The 23,489-nt window shown below is 41.7% G+C and overlaps 1 protein-coding gene across 1 annotated transcript in view; it reads left to right on the top strand.

The window, feature by feature from the left end:
• LOC120917823 (BTG3 associated nuclear protein) overlaps window positions 1-23,489 on the top strand; it is a 440,239-nt gene that overhangs the window by 304,473 nt on the left and 112,277 nt on the right. The window contains 1 exon segment of the mRNA XM_040329379.1: window positions 739-783. Within this exon segment, the coding sequence (XP_040185313.1) occupies window positions 739-783 (45 nt within the window).

The following is a 23,489-nucleotide window of genomic DNA, read 5'->3' as shown; positions in this document are numbered from 1 at the left end:
TGCTAATCCACTACAGCTGAAAAGTCAGCCATCTGACCTTTCAGACTGCCAACCCCCAACACATCTATCATCAATAGACTTTCACACAATGAAATATCTTAGGAGCCAGACTCAATTAACACCTCAACAGTATGTGTCCCCACATGATTGAGTCACTCTCCTATTGACCTGTTGGGGTCAGAATTAACCACCTGTAATATTTCAAGATATCCTGCAATACACGAATTATCATTACTGTCCCATCTCATGTAATCCGAGATATCATTTCTCAGTCATCCTATGCCCCTATTGGACATAGGATGACTCTAGACCCAAGAGTCATTGGTGAAGCTGGCACAGGAGTACCCTGCATCCTTCAAAAGTCTCTGGGTACTTACGGCCATTCCGTTACAGCAGTAATATGTCTTTTAGGTGGAGATGATATTTAAATGCATTCAGTCTATTCATTAAAATCACGTAATCCTCCCAGATGGTGAAGAAAAAAAAAAAATAGAGCACTTGGACCTAGAGGATTTACAAACTTTGTGAGTACCGGCTGTGGTTAAGCCTTTTAAACACAGGCATACACAAGGGCTTATTTTATTGCCAGCAAATGGCAGACTTGTAAAGAATTCTCTGGGTTAATAGACTTCTTAGTGTAAACTAACAAAGGCGGCTCTGAGAAGAATTTTCAGAATAAATGTCACAGTGCAGCTTGTTAATTTCCCTAATAACAGCTCTGTTTGCATTGTTTTTTAGGGCAACCTGCAGATTCATCAAGTCCACGTGGGTCAGGACGGCCAGGTAACCTTTGTCATTGTTAGAATCTGCTTTGCGTAAAATGTCCTTGTGTTTGTTTCCATTTGGTCCTGTGAAGACAGGCTGATCTCATCTAACAAAACTTCCAACCACAAACCAAACAAAAATACCGTGTATGACAAACAGAGGCACACAGATTAAATACTCTCATTCTTGAGAGTGAATTAACAAGACAAGGATATCCTTTCCATGAGGGCTTCATTTCATGTTACTGAGAAGTTGTGTAAGCGAACGCAGGGGGTTTGCTATAATACGTAATGCTCTGCCCTGTTGCTGATAGTCAGAAGAGGGATTGAGGTTTCATTTGATGAGACAAAATTATTGTGCTTTTACCAGCTCTTGTTCATTGGGTCCAGGGGTCAAGTCCTGGGGAAAAAAGTGTGGGAACTCCCACCCAAGATCCACTCCCCCACCAAAAAAATAAATAAATGATGCACTCATATGCATAATTACTAAACCGCAAGTTCTTTCTAAATCCTGCGATAACTTGCGGCAGACCTCCGCAATGTCTCCTGGGAACAATGACAAAAGATCCTAGGAGACATTGCGGCATTGAGGAAATGACGGAATACTTGCACACTACCTGATAAATCCATATACAGGAAGCGCCCAGTAACATAAAGGATTACTAAGGTTCGCCTACCCCTGACAGTGACTCAAGCTTAGCATCGCCGCTTAGTGAAGGATTGGCTTGGGCGGTTCAGCTGCTCTTGGCTGCTCTAGTCCTGCAAAGGGAACTGAGTTCCTGCTGTGAAAAAAGTGCAGGAACTCCGTTCCCGCAGGACTTGGGCACTGATTGGTCATCTAATGATAAATGCCCACGCGCCTGCAGTACTTTGTTCTTTCTTCTTTGCATTGTTCTACGCAAACAGCAAATGACAATCCGTTCATGTCGCAGAACTAATTTTTTTTTTTCAAGGACACAATCCACCTTTTGCAAAAATGTAATAAATGCACTCATGTCGAAGTGGATATAACCCCCCATATTATAAAAACAAGTGTAGCACTACTTGTGCGTATATATTATTACATGACCTAAATATCATCCGCAATATAGGACATACATATAGACAGGACAGCAAAAATCCAATTTGATGAAAAGTGTCCTAAGAATAAATGTGACAAAGGAAACCACTACTGAAGGCAGTGGCAACAAAGAAAAAAAAAGCCCCAGCAACCTTCTTCCTATGCCTGTATGTAAAGAAGCCACGACCAGTGTCCATCTCAATGTTCTCAAGTGTTCCTTACTGGTTGGATATGTCCATTTTTTTTAAATATGGTCAAACAGTGCTCAAATGTTTAAATTGCCTAATCTTCACAATATCTCCACATGTATCTTATTACAGGCACCCCAACAACTCCAAGTGGCAATAGCATACAGAAAAAGAAGCTGCATAGTATAGTAAAGTTAAAACTGCATCGTTTCTTAAAAGCAGTAAAATGCAAGCTCACATGTACAGTATTTAGCCAGCCAGAAAAGCGATATTGCATAATACACACCTGATTGGCAAAATATCTCTGTATAGGCCCGCATCCGATATTGGCATACATGGCGACGTCACTTTTGTTGGCCCCATCCAATGCATTTCATCATAACAGTTATTAGGTGGAGTGGCCAGAGGAGGCGACGCACAGAGATGAAATTGGGCCTCCTACATAAGTTTTACCTGTTTATCTGCTGCCCTCTCTCCTCTACATCCATCCATAGTCCATAATTTACGCAGCATTTCTGTGCTTCCAGTGGCAGGGGTTGGGGATCTGATTTCACACACTGCACAGCATAGAGCACCAAGCTGAATGTAATCTGAAACCTAAGTGGAGGGAAAGGCCACACCCCCCTTACACATTCTTATAGGGACACATACACAGCCGAGGCTGTCAGTCACCCGCTGTGTGCTGGAGATGGGCCAAGGCCATCTTCAAGGATTCTGTGTTGTCATAGACTGTCAGATGTGGTTTATGCATATAGCAGGGTAAGGATAGAGGAGAAAGAAATCATACTATGTGCTTTGGATAGAGGCACATGCACACTACATGAAAATTTGTTTTATGCATTTTTAATAAAAGAAAAAAGTGCACTGGTTCAATACGTTTTTATTGAAAAATAGAATACAGATTACAAAAAAAATGAAATAGTAGTATGAGTCCTCTGGTGGCATACTATACAAACACAAGATTACACCAGGCGTATTGAACATTCAACATAGTTTTAGTCATATACAAGGCCTCAATAGAAGCTTAGGGCCGTTTAGTAACCATAAGCCTGTATGACTCGTCATCATATTGAAAAAGGAATACCATTCTAGGACCGAACATACCTTGTATAGAAGATAATGGAGACTGTATATGATAGAAAGGGAAAATAAGTAGAAGTAGAGAGATAGAAATAAGTGAATGAGAAGTTAAAGGCAAATCAGCAGGTTCATATTTTCTTGGATATTTCAGGTTTATTTCTAAGGGTATAAGTGAGATCTTCCATATAGTATGTATGATCTACTTCCAGTAGCCACTGGCATAGAGTTGGGTTAGTTGGTTGTTTCCAAAGCCTTGGAATAAGTGCTTTTGCTGCATTCAGAAGGTAAGGAGTTATAGATTTTTTTTCTAGGTTCCTGCTGATTTGCCTGTACAATTGAGCAATATAATCTATGGGTCATTGGGAACTTCAGAGCCTTGGATCTCTTTGATCCAGTGTAGTACGGTCAACCAATACGGGCAAATCTGCGGACACGACCACCACAGGTGTGCGTGGGTTTCCCGCTCTCCGCATCCTCGCCAACATAGTGCTGAAATGGATGGAAATACTTTATTTAGCATCACTAGGGTGTAGTGCCACCTCGTTAGCAATTTATAGTTTTCCTCTGCAGTTTTGGAGGACAGAAAAAAGTGCATTTATTACATTTATGTATTCAAGCCTGCAGAACATTGCAACCTCGATCAGTACATAGTAGGTGGAATGCACACACTGTATACATCCCAGCTCCGTACAGAGGTACAAATCTACTGTTATGAAGCTGGAGGAAATAATCGATAGACTACAACTTGTGCTCTGTTGAAATCCATTAGTCCCTCCGTCATAGTCCGCTCTTCCTGTAGTTTTCTGCAGGTTGCCTATAGTTGTGCAATGCAGTGCTACTTTTAGGAGGTAATCGGTTTGTGTAAAGTCATTTGGTGCACAGAAAGTGAATTTATATCGTATGTGGCCATTGAAGAATATGTTTAAATGAAATTTTTTGTGCCCAGAATTCAGCATTAATACAAACACTCTAAAATTGCAAGTTAAAAATAGTGCATGCATGCATACTTGTAAACCTATGTTAGCTTTCGCTGTATCCATATTTTAAGTTATCCATATGCCATGTTGCAGAGAGCCAATTACCTCCCCTCATTATTAATGTGAGCTGATGAAGGTGGTGCTACCAACCCCAGTTGGAGGAATCAAAGTTGTTTCTATACAGAACTTCCTGAGGGAATGATTACATCACTTCTCCCAAGAAGTGATGTAATCATTCCCTCAGGAAGTTCTGTATATAAACAACTTTGATTCCTTGCCCAAAGGGGGGCATGTGTCCACGGACTAATCCTCCCTTCTCTCGCTCTTGTTTTTTTTTTCTAATTCAGCTATCTTGGGGCTTGTTCACATGTGCCTTGCTCTTTGAAGATCTGCATTTGGATTACTCTTCAGAGGGAATTGGACTGGCATTGCAGAGGCAATGAATCGCCTCCTCACTGACTATTATAAGCCCCTAAATGCTTGATTGGCCTAAAGCAGGGGGTATTCCTTCCATGGCCTCTGCAGCTAAAGGGGAAGCCGTAAAAAACCCAGCTCAACCGTGACAGTTTACCACACCTCATCCACACATGTGAACAACCCCTTAAAGGGAGGTGTGGAAAGCCTATGACCTCCTGTGCTGTGTAGCCAGCAGAGCTCAAGTTAAGAGTTCATAAACAATCCAATATCCAACTAGAAAACCTATTGAGAAAGCCACAAGAAACAGACTTGCAATCATGTAGCTTAAGAAAGAGAATTCTTAGCTGGCTGCTGCAGGCAGCCATTTTGTTTTGTCCTGGACATCTGGAAATTTATACTATTTTAGGTGACCCTTATCGTAGTGCATTTTAGGCAAGACTCGCTGTGAATATTTCATACCTCAGCTTTCCCTAAGCCGCTTGCAGCTGTAGCCGACCGTTTCTGCTTTAGGACGCAAAGCCAATTCTAACAGCATTCTCTCCAGGCAGAGGGTTTCATTGGATATCGTGTACTGGTTATGGTATATCTTAAATATGTCAACAGTTTATAAAGCTTTGTGTTCTGGTTTTTATGTATTGGCTGGTATTCCCTGAACCATTCCAATATAACTGCACGGATTTCTTGTTGGTGGTAACCTTTCTCTGTAATGCTTATTTCTTTCTGTACTGCTATGACATTGTTATATTAGTTTTCCATATAAGTCTTTAGAGCAAATTATTCTCAGTGTGTGTGCATATATAACTGTGTGTTTGTGTTTAAGGTATGCATACGCCTTTCCCTACTTGTTGACATTGTCTGTTTTAAAACTTCTTCCAGCTAGTTCAATCGAACATATGTTTAATGTTCTGATCTCCCCCAAAACAGATAAAGGGTCAGATGGGCTACATGGTGGCTTTGTTTATACCTTTCTACATAGGATCACGTTTTTTTTGTAGCATGAGGATTATCCACTGCATGCTGTTCCCGTTTGTCTGATGTGAATCTGTTTCTGGGGTATAGAAGGGTATTGCTCACACACACACACATGGGTTTTGTTAGCTCCCTCAGTGTTAGATTAAAATCTGGGAGGCTTCTCAATACAATCAAATAAAACTGTTCTCAGTTACTCAGTTCATGGGAAACAATTAAACGTTTTCTTTGTTCCGAGTTAGTTCAGTTTCCAGTGCGTAGTGTAAAGACTTGATAAGTTCATATCGAGGACTGGCAGTTTTCTACTCTGGCCCTGTGACGGTTTTTGGTGATGCACACTGAAACGTATCCATCAGAAATGGATTTGACCCAAAAGTTTATGGCTGAGCTGGAGGCTGCCTGTCTCTGTCTGAAGGGATTACTCTGATGACTAAATTCAGCTGTATATTCTTTTCATATGGGAAGTTGGTATTGAGCGTTAAGGCTTGGAATCTGGGTGTGCCAAGAACTGTGATTATGCCCTAGGGACCTACAGGTGGCCCCCTGACATGTAGACACCTCTAAGTCTATTTATTGCTACGCTGCAGATTGTATCTTACCATGATACAGCTGTTCCTTCCATCTTCACGCCATGCCACCACCCCAAGATCAGCCCTAAAATCTACTAGAACATTTGGTCTGTTTATTACCTCCTGAATATTTACTTTGATATTGTTACTCATTTCAGCATTTTTTCTTTTGTATTTTTTTCTAGTAAAAACCTTAAAAGATGGGTTTATAAAAAACAAAACATTTATACTCACCAAGCTGGATGCAGCTTAGGTCACCCGCCAGGCTGTGCAAGAGGCAGGAGCAGCTAGTTCAGTCTCCCAGCAGCTTGCTAATAGGTTGAGCCGGTCCAGGATCAACCCAGAGCCTGAATCAGCTGAGTGACATCAGCTGACAGAGGGCTTCAGCCTGCTGTTGGCAGAAAATGAGGCACAGGAGTGCAGAACGAAGTACACTACTGTGATCCATAGCAGAAGTTAAAAATGTTGTGTGAACTTAGAGTTGTAAGACTTTATGCATATGCATTTCAGTGGAGGAATCTCTACATCTAAAGGTCCAACCACAGAGGATGCTCTGTTAATCTTCTCACTGACATATATATATATATATATATATATATATATATATATATATATGACATGTTTGTAAGTAGCAGATCATTTGATCCGGGGGGTGTATGTGCAGGATATACTCCAAAACAAAGCCATAAATGAAGGATTGTATATTATTTTGTACAGTTCTTCTGTAGTAGAGGACTTCCAGTTAAGCCCCGACCCCTTTCCAAAAGTGCTATTATGGGTGCAAAAAACTGCCCTATCATGACATACATGTAGAGAAGCAAAGTGAACTAGTGTTTCCACTGTAGAAATTTTAGTCCATACATGTAACCAAAACAGAGGAAAAACCTGAAGGAGATGGGATCTTCAGATCTTGATCATTGATCTGGGGGGTGTTTGAGTAAATGAAACCTGGAGGAGGTGGGTTCTTTAGATGTCAATCACTGATCTTGAGGTTTCGTGGGTAAAGGGAGCCTTTAGGAACATGCACACAGCCAGTAAAGTCCAAACTCCCAAGCTGCTTACATTTTCCAGGTCTTTGTCTGGTTAGGTTGTAATGAAAAACAGGTAAGCCTCAAAGACTGTACAAGACCATGAAGGCAGCTCCCATATTTTTTTTGCAGATAGGCTAGTGGAGGAAGAAAAACTAAGCTTTTCATTATTCTGCTTCCCTCTTCAGACAGTATCCTAGAAAAAGGATGTAATAGATGTTCTAGTAAAGCAAATGCTTGGGCTTGGTATGCTGTCAACGTAGGTCTCTGTTACTTTGACCAGCACCATATTTGTAGTGTTTGTTGCTGGGGAACGGTGTCTTCAGTCAGTTCATGTTTTTGTGGCATATGAAGATTACACATCTGATCTAGCATGTCCGTGCCAGAGCATAAATCTAAGCTGTCCTCATGTCTCTGCTAAATGGAAGTATATCACCGAGCTGTTTGCCAATGTCTCTCTCATGCACTTATCTCAGAATAGTTACGGCCAGAAGAAACATCACATTTAAGAGGAAAATACAATAATCAGTTGCAAAACATATATTTTGTTTTTTTACTTTTAGCATGCATTGAGAAAGTTATGTCAAAGCTTGGAGCCCTCTTCACTGGAAACAGTGTTTTGGGAGTTTACTCTTTCTTGTTTTATAGGTTCACATTCAGACAGTAAAGCACAGAGGAGTCAACTTACTAAGCGACAATGTGGTCTGATAGTGCGCCATCCATCTACCGCTATTTGTGCTTGTGGCTTGATGAAGCAGCAGCAGCATGGCTCCAGAAGGGGTATTTCAGTGGCTTGTAATAAAGAGATCTGATTTCAATTCAGTTTTTTTTGTCTGGCTCTGAACCACATTACGATTGCTCCTTATCAATAGACACTAAAGCTAGATGCTACCTGTGAAGTAAAGCGTGTCAATGGTCAAAATTAAAAATCATATATTAATTTCCACATTATATTTCAACTATTTCTATCCAACTCGTATTAATCTGAATTATCTTGAGGTTTGTAAACTTTTAGAAGATCCCCACACATTTATTTCCTTGAATTCTGTTACACGTATTCACTGTGCCCTGCTGTGTTACTGAATTCACAGAGCCTGCTTTCTGAACTGCAAAGGTTCTGAGAGGAGGAGTTGCAGGAGGTGGCGTTGTTACAGGAATCACAGCTTGCAGGTAGTAAGGAACCATGGGACATATAGTCCTTAGAAATTGGAGGAGCTGCAGAGCATTCAAGGAGTCCAGGAAAATGTGGAATGAGACAGCCAGCTCTATTTTTGAGTACAATAAGAACATTAGTCTAAGGCTTCATGTACACTGCTGCTGGTAAACGGATGTTTAAGAGCAGTTGGTCATTTTTTTCAGCTGCCCCTGAACTCTCCTGTATGTTATCTTATCAGCACATGTACACTGAGTCGTTTATAGTCATTTCTAGGCAGTTGAGGTTAGAAGAATTTTTTGGAAAGCAATAAAATGCGTTCAGGGCTGATGTTCAGAGAAATTGAAACGTCAAATGCCCGCAATAGCTTGGTAACTCACATTTAGCCACGTTTCGTTTGTAGGCGTTCTTAATAGAGACACATTTATGACCGTTTTCAATGCAAAAAACGCTTCTAAACAAAAACGCGGTCTTAAAACGTCCCGTGTACATGAAGCCTTACCCTTTCCTGTGTTTATTTAAAAAAAAATTGCTGCTTGATGATTGCACCTGAATCTCCCCCCCCCCCCCCCCCCATTACACCTCAAATATTTCCCTTTTTAATATTTGTTTTTAATATACATTCAGCCATAACAATCATTCATTTTTTATTTGGCGGCTTTTCTGTTGCAAGTACAGGAATGACGCTATTTGTTGTTAACAGTATTACATACTTTCCTTGCAGACACTAAGGTGTAATCTAACAAATTAACCAAATGAAAACATTCCTTCCCTTGTAGACTTTCCAAATACATGAAGTCCTGTGTGCCATGTGGTCACACTGCCTCATCTCTCAGTAATTAGATAGGCTGAATGTTATTGTGGTGAGAAGCGTTTGTGCGAAGCTGATAGATGCACAAAGATAAAGATTACGTCTCAGACTGTTTTCCTCTATGTAAACGGGTATTATTAATGCCAGCCGTGCTGCGGCGCGAGCGAGAAGTATTTGGATGCATTTGAGGTCCTCTTCATTAACATAAATATCATACAGGAGAGCGGCCGGACAATTTCCCTTTAACAGAGGTCGTGTCAGATTTATAAATAGCAACCTGCAGTGTCAGCCCTGTGAGCCGCCTTTATGTGCTTGCAGCTTTGATGTCAAACTAAAACCACAAGACCCACTGTTGTTTTAAGTTTGGCAGCACGATTAGGTTCAGCACTCAATAGCTTTTCCAGCAAACACGAAAAAAAAATAAAAAAAGCCTCCCATTTATAGAAAGAAAACATTTGCCTTGTGCATTGTATTGATGGATCTGTTCGGCAGCAATTGGGAACACACTGGAAAGTTGGAAGTTCTCTCCAGTCTCCGATTCCCAGGATCATTCATTATCTGCAGGTTGCAGCCTGGGGCCCTTTCTAAGTTTGGATGTGGAGATGAATTAATTTATGGCAAGATACAGTCATATGGAGGGAGGCTGTGGAGTCATTAAGAGGATTGCTTGACTTACCATCCTATCAACGGTGTTTATCTGCGATCAGAACAAATATATCATTTGTATACCTTTACCTAGATGTACATACTATGGAAATGTGTTTGTAATGTGTGCCCCTTTTGTATTTTGTACTCATTACAATGTCCATTATCCACTTATAAAACAAAATACAGAGCAGGGAAGGAGAGTTTTATGGATGTATTAATAGGATGGCGTGCCTGAACATCGCGTCCGCCTGGAAATGCCTTGATTTACAATTGTGATATGAGTTACTTGCAAAATTTACTAATTTGTCTCTCTTAGAGCATCTTTATTCTGTTGTCTGTCAGATTTCCTGCTGTCTGAAAAGCAGCTTTAAAGTAGGATGACCAGACATCCCCAGTTTCAGGGGACAGTCCCCTGATTGAGGACACTTGTCCCCGGACCAAGTCTGTCCCTGGTTTTGTCCCCAGATTGGATTTAATAGGGGGCAGGGGCAATTTCAAAGACAGTCAGTGCAGAATAAAAAAAAAAAAAAAAAATGAATTACACCCCCCCCGCTCCACCGTGCCTACTAGCATAGGGGGGTTGTATTTTTCCCATTATCTGTGCCCCTTTCTGATGATCATGTGCTGGTCGGAGCGGAGAGAATATTTCTTCAGTTTCAGACGCATGCCCATTCAGCTCCGCTCGCATGTTCTTCTGCCTTGGCTCAAATCCTAGCCAGCCACCTGCCTAACTTCTTGCCTTCCCTGGCGGAGTGATCTTTCTCCGCTCCCCATCCAGTAGTAGCCGGGGCCCGAAGAGTAAGACTTGAGAGGCTGTGAGGCGGGCGGCGACGGGCAGAGAGTCGCTGATTGTTGCCATTACTAGTAAAGAAAAAATATGTCCCCGGAAATCTGGTCACCTTACTTTAAAGGGACCAGGTCATGATGGGATATTTAGAATTTATGTCGGCTGATTCTTTTATTAGAAGCTGCTAGTTCCTGAGCAACCATTCTTCAGTTTTTGTTTCACTGGGACACAATGTTAAGGTAAATCTCTCCAACAAAGCCCTTGATAGCAGTACAAACGTCAAAGGGTTCTGATCTTTTATTGCTCTATTAAAAAAAAAAAAAAAAAAAATTGGTTTTGTTTTTACATGCACCTCATTCACATGGGTGTACCGATCTGCAAACCCATGCAAATGGGCTGTCTTCACCGTCCTGTGCAGCCCCATACAGACATCCTGTCTAGATCAGTGACCTGTTGCAAGTTAATTCAGAAGTACACATCTGTGCAGGTCCAATTCACAGATTTGATTAAAGGCCCATACACACGATCTGACTTTTTGACAACAAAATTAGCAGGTTTTTCAGAAAATCTGACCGTGTTTACGCGCCATCGAACAAACTTTTTCAGTTTTCATCGGACAAATGTTCGCTCTACAAACAGACAAACTTTCCGGCAGATGGAGCAAAGTCCTATCGTGTGTACAGAAGTCCATCGGACTGAAGTCCAAAGTACAAACACGCATGCTCAGAACCAATGCAAAAGATCAACCAGCAATAGCAGAAGTTGCCCAAAGGGTGGCACTAAAGAGCACAAAAAACACTTAGAGTTAGATTCATAGAGCTCGGCGCAGTTTTTGGCCGGCGTAGCGCATCCCATTTGCAATTCCCCCGATGTAACATAGTGAGGCAAGGCCAGTATTCACAAAGCACTTGCTCCTTAAGTTATGTCGGTGTAGTGAAAATGGGCCGGCGTAAGCCCGCCTAATTCAAATTAGGCTGGTAGGGGGCGTGCTACATTTAAATTAGCCGTGACCCCATGTAAATGAATGGCCATGTAAATTAATGGCCATTCGTATGGCGCATGCTCAGAATCACATTGCAAATACGCCCTAAGAAACGCCGGCTCAATGCTTTCGACGTGAACGTAACCTACGCACACCCCCATTCACGTACCACTTACGTAAACTACGTAAAATTCGGCGGCTGTTCCGACGTCCATACCTTAACATTGGCTGCGCCTCATATAGCAGGGATAACTTTACACCGGACGTAAGCCTTACGTAAATGGCGTAGCGGGCGCAAGTATGTTCGTGAATCGGCGTATCTAGCTCATTTACATTCTCTACGCGTAAGTCTACGGAAGCGCCCCTAGCGGCCAGCGTAAATATGCACCCTAGATACGACGGCGTACTAAGACTTACGTCGGTCGGATGAAGCAGAAATTCAGGCGTATCTTGTTCCCTGAATAGCGCGCATAGATACGACGGCGCATCTTTTAACTTACGCGGCTTATCAATAGATACGCCAACGTAAACTGTTTCTGAATCGAGCTTTTAGTACGGACGTACGGATTGGTACACCTGTGTGAATAAGGCCTAAGTTATAAAATTAAAACATTAAACACATTTATAATGACTGAGGACACTTTCCCACCAGCCCATGTGCCCTAAAACAATCTGCTTTAGCATGTGAGCTGGCCTCTGTTTTATGACCGGGAGGTGTTTTTTTTTTTTACTTTGACTTTATTTAAATGACACAAAATTACATTTCATTAATTTCTACGTACTACAGCAGAGACAGACAAAGTCTTTATGTGAGCTCCGGTGCTGAAAAATACACAGGTCAGCTTCTTTCTGCTCCACTGAGTTGTGAACAGGGTACATGAAAACAATTGGTTTCTATGTGCCACTCCACGCATGGGGTGAAAGTGTCTGGATTCACAGAGTAGTGAAGTCAGGGGATGGCGATAACATCGCAGGAATTTGAAGCCCTTAACGAGAGTTGGCAATAAACAGCTTCCAGTTTTCTGTTATGAAGTGTTTCTTCCTTGGCTGCAAACAGGACTCCACCAAGCCTGTTGTATTACTGATGAGTGAAGAGTCGTGTAAGTGGTCGGTCTGTAACTTTGATTGACGAGCTCTGCAATCCAAGCTGTGGGAACAGAATGCAATAAGATTTGAGAACAAACTCTGTAGGTTTCTTCTCCTCTACAGTATTGGGACACAACTATGAGATATAGTAGGATTAAAGCAGTAGTAAACTTACTTTGTTTTTTTTTAACCTGCAAGGCAATGTCATATAGTGCTAGTATGCATCGCATACTAGCACATTATGTGAAACTTACCGTAGAACGAAGCCCTCCAGTGGCGCGTTGTCACCACTGAAGGTGCTTCCTTCTTTAACCGGCCTTCCTTGCGGGTTTGCAGACTCCGGCTGTGTGAGTGGCCAGAGCCGCAATCACGCCATTACCATGCATGAGAGCGTGAGCTGCCAGTTACGGCATAGGACTCTGAAGGAACGGCACGGGTATGCCGTTCCTTCAGAGCGCATGCGCTGGTGATGTCACTGGCTGCATGTACAGGGAATGTACTTTTAGAAGATGTTTACAGTACCTATGGTGAGCCTTACTATAGGCAAAAATTATACATACTTTAAGATGTTCATTATCGTGCAATGTTATCACTGAGCTGTCATCTGGCACAGTTTGAGGCCACTGAAGGTTGTTGGCATATAAAGTTTTATTTCTAAATGCTGGTAACCTATGATGGTGATGCTACAAATCCCAGGCTGTCTGCGCCTGGAGAACAGGAGATCATGTCACTCTACAACAGCACCTCTCCAATCCTCCTACACCAAACATGGCACCCCGCCAGTGTTCTAAGGAAAATGGAGCGACTTTGAGTGTGTGTTGGGGCATCTTGGAACATTTAACTAAATTCAGGTAAATTGGTGTCCGCTTGAAGTGATGATTTAAAAAATAAATTAAAAAAAACACACTCTTCTCCATAGTTCAGTTTTATTACCGAATGCTAGGAAATAATCCACAGCATCTTTTTCTGTATCTGGAGCCGGAGGAAAGCTCTGAATGTGGTCCAGGACAGGAAATTTAAACAAGAGCGTGTACCAGCCGGTAATATTTCAGTAATTTCAGATAGCCGCTTGCTAGCGTTCCAGATACATTTCCCAGAATCGACTATAAAAAGAATTTCAGAAATCTGTGCTCAGCTTCAACATTTGTGAACAGTAGAGGGCAGTAGATGGTCAATAAACTTGCACAGACGGGGCTGTATTATATCGCTAGCCTGTACTGTCACAATTTAAATACAGTACAGTTGTATTGCAAGCTGTCAGCACCCAGGAGCATTCTTGACCCTTCCCAAAACATTGCTTGTTGATAAAAGGTGTATTCATCCTCCTTCAGCTGTTATTACAAATGTACATTTTTTGTATTTGCAACATCACATTCCTGCTATGGCAATGACCTGGCATCTGTGAGGGGGGCAACCTGACGATTGTATGTTTCCAGTAAATACAATATTTACGTACTTTTGTGGTGCATACAAAGATCTGTTGTAAAAGGGAGCTATGGGTTAGGCCGCGTACACACGGTCGGTCAAAACCGATGGAAACAGACTGAAGGACCGTTTCATCGGTCCAAACCGATGGTGTGTGGGCCCCATCGGTCAGTTATCCTTCGGTCAAAAATTTTAGAACTTGCTTTGAAATTGAACCGATGGACGCCTAACCGATAGGTCAAAACCGACGGTTAGTATGCAAAAGCATCGGTTAAAAACCCGCGCATGCTCAGAATCAAGTCGACGCATGCTTGGAAGCATTGAACTTCATTTTTCTCAGCACGTCGTTGTGTTATACGTCACCGCGTTGGACTCGATCGTTTTTTTTAACTGATGGTGTGTAGGCACATCAGATCATCAGTCCGCTTCATCGGTTAACCAATGAGAACGGTCCTTCTGACCGGTCCCATCGGATAGACCGACCGTGTGTACGCGGCCTTACACTGACTTCAATACAGGTGTACCATCTGCAATTCACTTTATCCTTGTTTCTTGGTCTTCCAGACATGTCTGTGTATATGACGATGGAGAACAGTGTGAAGAGTGCATGTTACTGGCAGAAGCCTGATCCATGCTCACATACCTGTTCTGATACCCGTTCTATAAACTGGCTCTCAAGCAGGCAATATGTTGATTGAACTTCAGTTGCTTGAGCAGAGATCAGCCAAATTTCAATCAGTGTTGCCTCTCCTACTCAACAGAAGTCAATTATTTAATTGCTGGCTGAACAGAAAAAGAATTGTGTATGGCCAGCCTTAAGGTGGAATGCCATCCAAAGCCTTTTTTCTCATTTTGACTAGAGTGATGATGGGTTAGAACCTCTGTCAGATATTTTTTACTGTCTTTTTAACAACTGGGGAGATTTTCCAGGAAAAAAACAGGGTGCAAGAGTAGAATCTCCTGAAAGGGAAAATATTGTCCTTCCCAACTCTACATTTAACTGAATAAAAGGGTTTGTTGACGTTCCACTTTAACACCGAATGGAAATTCTGGTGCCGAAACCAAAAATGCAATAATTGTTTTATATTCAACATTTTAATTAATAGCATAAACTTAAAGGGGTTGTAAAGGTAAAAAAAATTTCTTTCCCTAAATAGCTTCCTTTACCTTAGTGCAGTCCTCCTTCACTTACCTCATCCTTCCATTTTGCTTTTAAATGTCTTTATTTCTTCTGAGAAATCCTCACTTCCTGTTCTTCTGTCTGTAACTCCACACAGTAATGCAAGGCTTTCTCCCTGGTGTGGAGTGTCGTGCTTGCCCCCTCCCTTGGACTACAGGAGAATCAGGACGCCCCCTAACACACAGCTCCTTTCTCTATCTGCAACATAGAGAGAGTCCTGACTTTCCTGTAGTCCAAGGGAGGGGGCGAGCACGCGAGAAAGCCTTGCATTACTGTGTGGAGTTACAGACAGAAGAACAGGAAGTGAGGATTTCTCAGAAGAAATAAGGACATTTAAAAGCAAAATGGAAGGATGAGGTAAGTGAAGGAGGACTGCACTAAGGTAAAGGAAGCTATTTAGGAAAAAAAATCCTTTACAACCCCTTTAAATGAATGTGAATTTATTGGTCAGCCATTATCTGCACCTTTAGCGAAAAATGTATGCCTTTAAATTCTATGTATGTCTTCACACTGGTCCGCTGCGCTTCGGTTGCAGTGTTAAAAATCTTGCTTGCTGAATTGTAGCTCATAAAAAAACGCACCTCCTCGTTGAAATGCACTAAACGTACAGAGCAAAAACGCATCTATAACGCATCTATGTCTTAGGTTTTTGATGACGTTTTCATGTCGCATGAAAAACACATCATAAGCACAATAAAATTGCGTAAAATTCGTATGTGTTTTCAGGGACATTATCGGCACCTTTTTCTTTATTGGAAAAATGCAGAAAACACTATTTTTGGCAGATATGTTTCGGCTTCATCTCTATAACAAACCCATCTTATTATTTAAATTTCCAGGACAACTAGAAATTCCGTTTATATAATATTAAGAATAGGAGCCCCTATAATTGCTCTCATGCTTTCTGTCTGAAAATGAAATTTTTACTAACTGCACCACTCTCTGGGGAAAATTTGTATTACAGCTCAGCCCAAAAAAAAAGGAAGTATTTTTTTTTATGTGACTAATGTGTCTCATTAGTTGGTGTCCCTGCTCTGAAGAGTTCACTCTGTAATGTTCCCACTGCAGACCTACAGATGCGTACAATGGGACCAATTGGGTAGAAGCCATTTATCTTAACAAAATGTTTTGGAATGTGAAATGAAAATCTGCAAAATTTCCAAAAGAACATAGAAAAAAAAACAGATATAGCCCTGGTGGGACTTGAATTCAGGGCCCAAAGGTTGAAATACAAAGGCTCTGGAGGATTTCATTGTTCAAGTTCTAGGACTGATAAATAATTAGGCAGCACACTTTTAACAAAAGGTGTATTTTTGTCCCCTTTAATATCTGAAACGCTAAACTTCCGGGCCAGATGGGAGTAGATCTGATGGGCAGGTCCGTGCTCACAACACATCTGTTTTGAATAATCAAAAGGGAAACAAACAGGATTTTTAGAAGGAGAAAAAAAAATAAGAAAATGAGAAAGTAAACAGTGTACAGCTGGAAATGCAGCATTTGTACCTTTGTTTTGAGAAAGGAGAAACAGATAATTTAGCTTTATTTATAAGATGATTGGATTTTTACGAGGCTCTTTTGAGCCTTTTCAAAGTTAATCACTGCAAAAGTAATATCTGATTATACTCCATAGTAACCAAACTCCCGCTGACCTGTCTGGGTCCAGGGACAAAGGAATGCTGTGATGTGTCTGTAAAGGTTGTCATGTATCCAGGGCATAGTATATCTAATAGTAGTTGGTCACATTCAATAGGATTAGTTCTGTAATGTTGAAGACGGTTTTGTAGATTAATAAAGCCACTTCTTAATTTCTAATGAGTGTCCATACAACTAGTTTGTAAGACGTGTAAAAGATACCATCTACGTCAGACTAGAACAACCATCCCTGAACAGGGGTGAGGCCTTCAATACCATCTGTCTTCCACATCCAATGCAAATGTTAACAACTCTGCACCAGCAACTTCATAATTCACACCTTCAACCATGTGAACTGAAGGATTAGCTCCCTTGCAGATTTCTCAACACTAAACGAACACTGAAAGACAGCTACAGCGTGGCTCCCCTGGAGCATGCATCGGCATGCTCTGTGACCTTTATGCCCCGTACACACGACCGGATCTATCCGCTGGGATTGATCCGCGGATCAGTTCCAGCAGACAGATCCGGTCGTGTGTAGGCCCGAGCGGACATTTTCCAGCGGATAAAAATCCAGCCGATGGATTTTCAGCGGATAAAAATTTCTTAGCATGCTAAGAAATCTATCCGCTGGAATCTGTCCTTCGGACTTATCCGGTCGTCTGTACAGACTCACCGGAAAAGTCCGCCCAATCCCCATCCCTTGCATGCATCGAAGTGATTCGACGCATGCGTGGAAGTATTTACCTTCCAGGGTCGCGCACGTCGCCGCGTATGTTTTCCGCGGGGATTTTGATCTGATGGTGTGTACAATCTTGTCTGTACGAGGCCTTAGACAGAGATGAGCACAGGTCGAGGTAAAGAGCCAATCACAACGGCCCTTTACCATGTGATCACATGTAAACAAATTTTTTGGTTATCGGCTTTCCTTTCCTTATGTGCTGTCACTGTTTGAGGAAAGGAGAGCCGATAACAGGCAAGGCAAACAGAGCACATTTGCACTGATCATCAGTGCCCTGGTCATCAATGCATCCTTGTCAGTGCCTCCTCATCAGTGCAGCCTCACCAGTGGCCATCAGTGCAGCCTCACTAGTGCCCATCGGTGCAGCCTCTTCATCACACATCGGTGAAGAAGAAAATGTTAGATTTGTTATATGCTTCAGAAATAAAGCTGACCTTATTCTGTGGGTTAAATAATTACAGCCCTACAGGACTGCACATGTATGTGTGGAAGCAGACACAGTATAGGCATGTTGAACATCACATTCCAAAGCCATGGACACTAATATGAAATTTACAAAGTTTTGTTAAATTTTATCGTTAACAAAGACTCAAAAATGAGATCAGACATGAGAAAAATGCTGCTTGGAGTGCACCTCTCACTTAAGAAAGCATCTAATCCTTACATGGCTGTTGGAGTCAGGCTGTGAGGTGCAGACCGTAGCAAGAAACTTAAACTGTCATGAAGTACACAGCTCTCAGCTTTAGGCTTTGTATATATTTTTTTATTTACCTAATACTATACCGTAATAATTTAAAATGTTCAGTATGTAAACCCAATAGCCGAAATCTCATTAACGTGGAACTAAACTCAAACAGTTGAAATTTGCTATGGAAATGTTAGAATAAGAATATAATAAGTGCCGCCCAGAGGCAATTCAGTTTGCATGTGTTGCGCTATGAAAGTTTCTCACTCACTCATTGAGCAAAAGCAGATATGACTAGACTTTGACTGTGTAGGTGTAGAAAGGAGACTGGACTAAATGCAATTATAATAAGATTTATAAATAACACAGCAAGAAACAATCCACACCACAAACTGTATAAAAGCAATAGTAAAACACAAATGACAAGTGAAAACTACTTAACAAACAAACTACTGTAAGATGCACTGTTTACAAAACAAGGGGAGAGATTGGGTAAGGCAGTGTCGGGCAGGAGGTGCAAAGAACAGCTGGGGAGACGAGTCAGAAAGGTGGCCGGAGCTGGCATCAGGTAAAAGGGGAACAGCTACAAGGCACCAAATACTGTCCCAACAGCCAACATCAGGTGCCGATTAATTCCTGGTACCTGCTCGCTGCTGTGAGAGAAACCCGCTGGTGGATGCCGGAACTACATTGTTCAGGTCTGAGGGCCACAGTTCCACTAGCAGGTGCTCTGGTTCCTGACAGAAACCTCTAAAGACGTTAAAGAATATGTGAACCCATCATTTAATCACTTCAGCCCCAGAGGATTTGGCTGCTCAATGACCAGGCCATTTTTTGCGATGCGGCACAGCATCGCTTTAACTGACAATTGCGCGGTCGTGCGACGTGCCTCTCAAACAAAATTGATGTCTTTCCCCCCCCCCCCCACAAATAGAGCTTTCTTTGGGTGGTATTTGATCACCTCTGAGGTTTTAATTTTTTGCGCTATAATATTTTTAACTTTTTGCTATAATAAATATCCCCAAAATATATACAGGCATACCCCACTTTAAAATGTATACAATGGGGTTTATTTACTAAAGTTGGAAAGTGCAAAATCAGGCTCACGTCTGCATAGAAACCAATGGGCTTCTAACCCCAGCTTGTTCAATTAAGCCTGGTAATAAAACCTGGAAGCTCATTGGTTTCTATGCAGAAGTGAGCCTGATTTTGCACTTTCCAATGATAGTAAATAAACCCAGTTGTGTACTTAAAATCGGGGTATGCCTGTATATATATATATATATATATATATAAACAATTTCTTCAGTTTAGGCCGATACGTATTCTTCTATAAAAATGCACTGATTACTGTATAAATTTGACTGGCAGGGTAGGGGTTAACCACTGGGGGGGGGGGTTAAGTGTGTCCTAGGGAGTGATTCTAACTGTGTGGGGGCTGGGCTACATGTGACACAACACTAAACGCTGCTCCCGATCACAGGGAGCAGACTGTCTCTGTGACACGATTGCGGTACACCAGCGGACATCAAGGCCACAGGCACGGGGAGAGCCCGCCAAATGGTTTCTTAAAGGGGACGTACAGGTACGCCCATGTGCCTACCGCTGCCATTCTGCCAACGTATATCAGTGTGAAGCGGTCAGCAAGTAGTTAATATTCGTAATATGTACCTGCTTTGTACTTGTACAAAATGTACTTGTATGAAAAAGTATTCCTTTGTGTGAAATTTCTGGTGTACCTGTCCGTCCCTTAAAAATGGACCACACTAAGCAAATTTCACTACTTTTTATCCCCAGAAGAGCTTACACTCTAATGACGCTCCACTGTCACACAGTCTCTGAACTGAATTCTAAGAAAATAAAGGCCACTTTGCTGTCAGGTTGAAATGCAGCATTTTCGCATTGGTCTGGGGCATGGTGGTTACTGATGGATACAGAGCTCTTGGTTTGGTTTCCAGGTGTGTGGAGAGAAGATACAGGAGGCATATATAAGGAAAATGTGTTTTTCATTAGTTACCATAGCAGCTAATGACTTGGAAGTTAGAATATCTCTGATAAAGTTGTAGGGATTATGATTCGTATATCAGATTTATTTTATTTTAGAAGCAGAGCTGACATGTATTTATTATGAATAGATATCTGCCTTATGTAGCATACTGACGTCTTTTACTGGCTTTATTCTAATTTCTTGGCTATAAGTCATTGTTACAGCACATACACTTTATCTGTAAATCCTGCACGGATGGAAAGTTTTGAAGAGAGGCGTTAAATGACACAAGTGGTGTAATGTGATTGGCGGATTCTCCTTCCGGCATGTGATTGCAGCAAGCTGGAAACCTGACTTTTCTCTACTGTAGTAGGGTCACTAAAGGAATTTTTTTTTTTTTTCGCTAAATAGCTTCCTTTACCTTACTGCAGTCCTGGTTTCATGTCCTTATTGTTCATTTTTGCTCTGATGTTGCTGTAATCCTTCTCTGTTCTGAACACTTCCTGGTTGTCTGTTTCCTGATGAAAAAAGTCATGGGAGCTTTCTCTCTGTGGTCATTAATCAAGGAGGTGTGATTACTGTGTGTCTAAAACCCCTCAACACCAATCAGTTTCGTTTTACAAACCATCACTGCCCTGTATTGGCTCTGGTTCTCTGTACATCACAGAAGCAGGAAACAGCATGCAAAAACAAAACTGAAACTGCAGGTACATTATATGATTGATTTTATCTGTTTTTAATCATTTTTAAAAGGAATCAGTTAACTATTATGTCTCTATACCCTGTAAACAGTAATTTCAGAAATTTTTTTTTTTCCTTTACAACTCTTATTACAAGGCATTGTCCTCCCCTCCACCTGTGATTGGTCAACAAGCTAATTTCTCTGTTGGTTAACCCCCTTTTCCTTCCAGCATGGAACACTGCAGCTCACCTGATAGACTCCGTGCGATGCTTTTCCCTTCCTTGTCTGAGCTCTGTTGTACAGGTACTTGCTTTTAACCACTTGTCCTCTGGGAGATTTACCCCCCTTTATACCCAGGACATTTTTTGCAATACGGCACTGCGTTAGTTTAACTGACAATTGCATGGTCATGCAAAGCTGTACCCAAATTAAAATGTATGTACTCCGCCCCCCCCCCCCCCCCCCCCCCACACACACAGATAGAGATTTCTTTTGCTGGTATTTGCTCTCCTCTGGGGGGTTGTTTTTTTTTAGCTATAAACAAAAAAAAGACAGACAATTAAAAAAAAATATATATATATTTTTTTTGCTGTAAAATATATCCCATAAAAAATTTAAAAAAATCAAATTTCTTCATGAATTTAGGCCAATGTATTCTGATTTTTTTTGGGTGAAAAAAAAAAATCACAATAAGCTTACATTGATTGGTTTGTGCAAAATTATGCTACAAACAATGGGGTATATACTGAATTTTTTTTGTATTTCTTTTAATAATAGTAATGATGGCGAACAGCAACTTGTAGCAAAACTGCAATATTGCGGCAGTCAGTCTGACACTAACTGACACTTTGTGGGAACCAGCGACACTTTTACAGTGATCAGTGCTAAAAATATGCACTATCACTGTACTAATGACACTGGCTGGGAAGGGGTTAAACATCTAGGGCGATCAAAGGGTTGCAGGAAAGGAAAATCAATCACATTCCTGCTGACAGAACAGAGCTCTGTCTCATTTGCAGAGATCTGATTTGTGTGTCTCATTAAATAAGCCTCCATGCTCCAACCCAAGCTTGCTTTGCTGCTACCTGTAGTTCCTCATCAGATAAAGTGGTTCCCTTTAAGAACATTTGGTCTGTCAGTCTATATCAGGAAGAGGGCTGTGTACAGTGCCGAAACGGGCCATCACCCTCGTTCCAACATATGGCTGAACTTTCCCTCCACATACGATGGAATGTTCATGTTTAGAAAACTAATCTCTTTTGATCAATTAAAAACGCTGTCAGTGCCGCAACACCGCGCCAAGCTTTCCGCTGAAACTCCCCGATACATTTATGCAAACCGTCATCCTTTTTAAATGAGCGTTTATTGATAGATCACAAAAAAGGGGTAAGAAGCTCATGTCAGCAAGTGGCGTTGATTTAAGGCAGAGTTTTTTGGTCCTCGCATTCTTTGAATCTGAGCCGGACTGCGAAGAAAAACAAATCGTTTTCTGTATAAAGGGAAAGCAAAGATAAGTGTTGGGCCAGGACCTTGTCTCGTCTTTGCGCCATCAGGAATGCATAATTATACATGGAATATACAGAGCCAATAGATTGAACCTTCATTTGTCTGCTTTTAAACCGGCATTTTTACAGCTTCTCTATACTATGTAAGCAAGTTAACTCTTTAATATGGTTATAACCTTGAGAAAAACCCTGCACCCGAGGAGCTTACACTCTAATGTCCCCCACAGTCACACACTATTATCGCAGTGCTGTACAGAAAACACTGAGCCAGTCACATCAGCCTCTGCGCAAAAGTTATAGGGGTAGATTCACGTACCTTTAGGCGGGCGTAGCGTACCTCCTATACGCTACGCCGCCGTAACTTTGAGAGGCGAGTATGGTATTTTCAAAGATTTTGCCGCCAAAGTTACGACGGCGTAGCGTATTAGGGCCGGCGTAAGCCCGCCTAATTCAAATGTTGAAGCTGTGGGTGTGTTTTATGTATATTAACTGTGACCCCACGTAAATGACGTTTCGATCGAACGGCGCATGCGCCGTCCGTGGACGTACCCCAGTGCGCATGCTCCAAATGACGTTGGCAAATCTGCACATACTACGGTCGGCTTAACCAAGTGTTTTTTTGGTATGGAGTTTGGCAGATTCTTTGTGAAAAGAGTGGGGACGTTGAGATAATAAATTATATCTTTACGCTAAGGCCAGCTATATACATTGCGAAATTCTTCGTACAATTCCCCCATCAGCTTTATCAACATTTGTATTCCTTTTGGGGTAAAGGCTTTACCTAAATAAAACCTGACCATTGTAAGCACTCCTGTCGTGGTAAATGGTTTGTCATAAAGGGGTTGTAAAGTTTTTATTTTTTTAAATAACAAGCATTGTTTACTTACCTCCACTGTGCAAGGTTTTTAAACAGCGTGTTCCTGATCCTCCTCTTCTGGGGTCCCCCTGTGGCGCTTCTGGCTCCATCCCTGCATCGAGTGCCCTCTCGGAGACCCGCTTTCCAAGGGCGCACTCATGCAGGCATGCTCCGGAGTCCTGCTGCTGCGTCCATAGACACGGACAGCGGGACTCGCCGCCCATGTCTCTGGATTTGATTGACAGCAGTGGGAGCCAATGACTCCTGCTGCTATCA

This window comes from Rana temporaria, chromosome 11 (genome assembly GCF_905171775.1).
Source record: "Rana temporaria chromosome 11, aRanTem1.1, whole genome shotgun sequence".
NCBI lineage: Eukaryota > Metazoa > Chordata > Amphibia > Anura > Ranidae > Rana > Rana temporaria.
The sequence above is the reverse complement of the archived record's forward strand: the minus strand, read 5'-3'. Positions and strand labels throughout refer to the sequence as shown.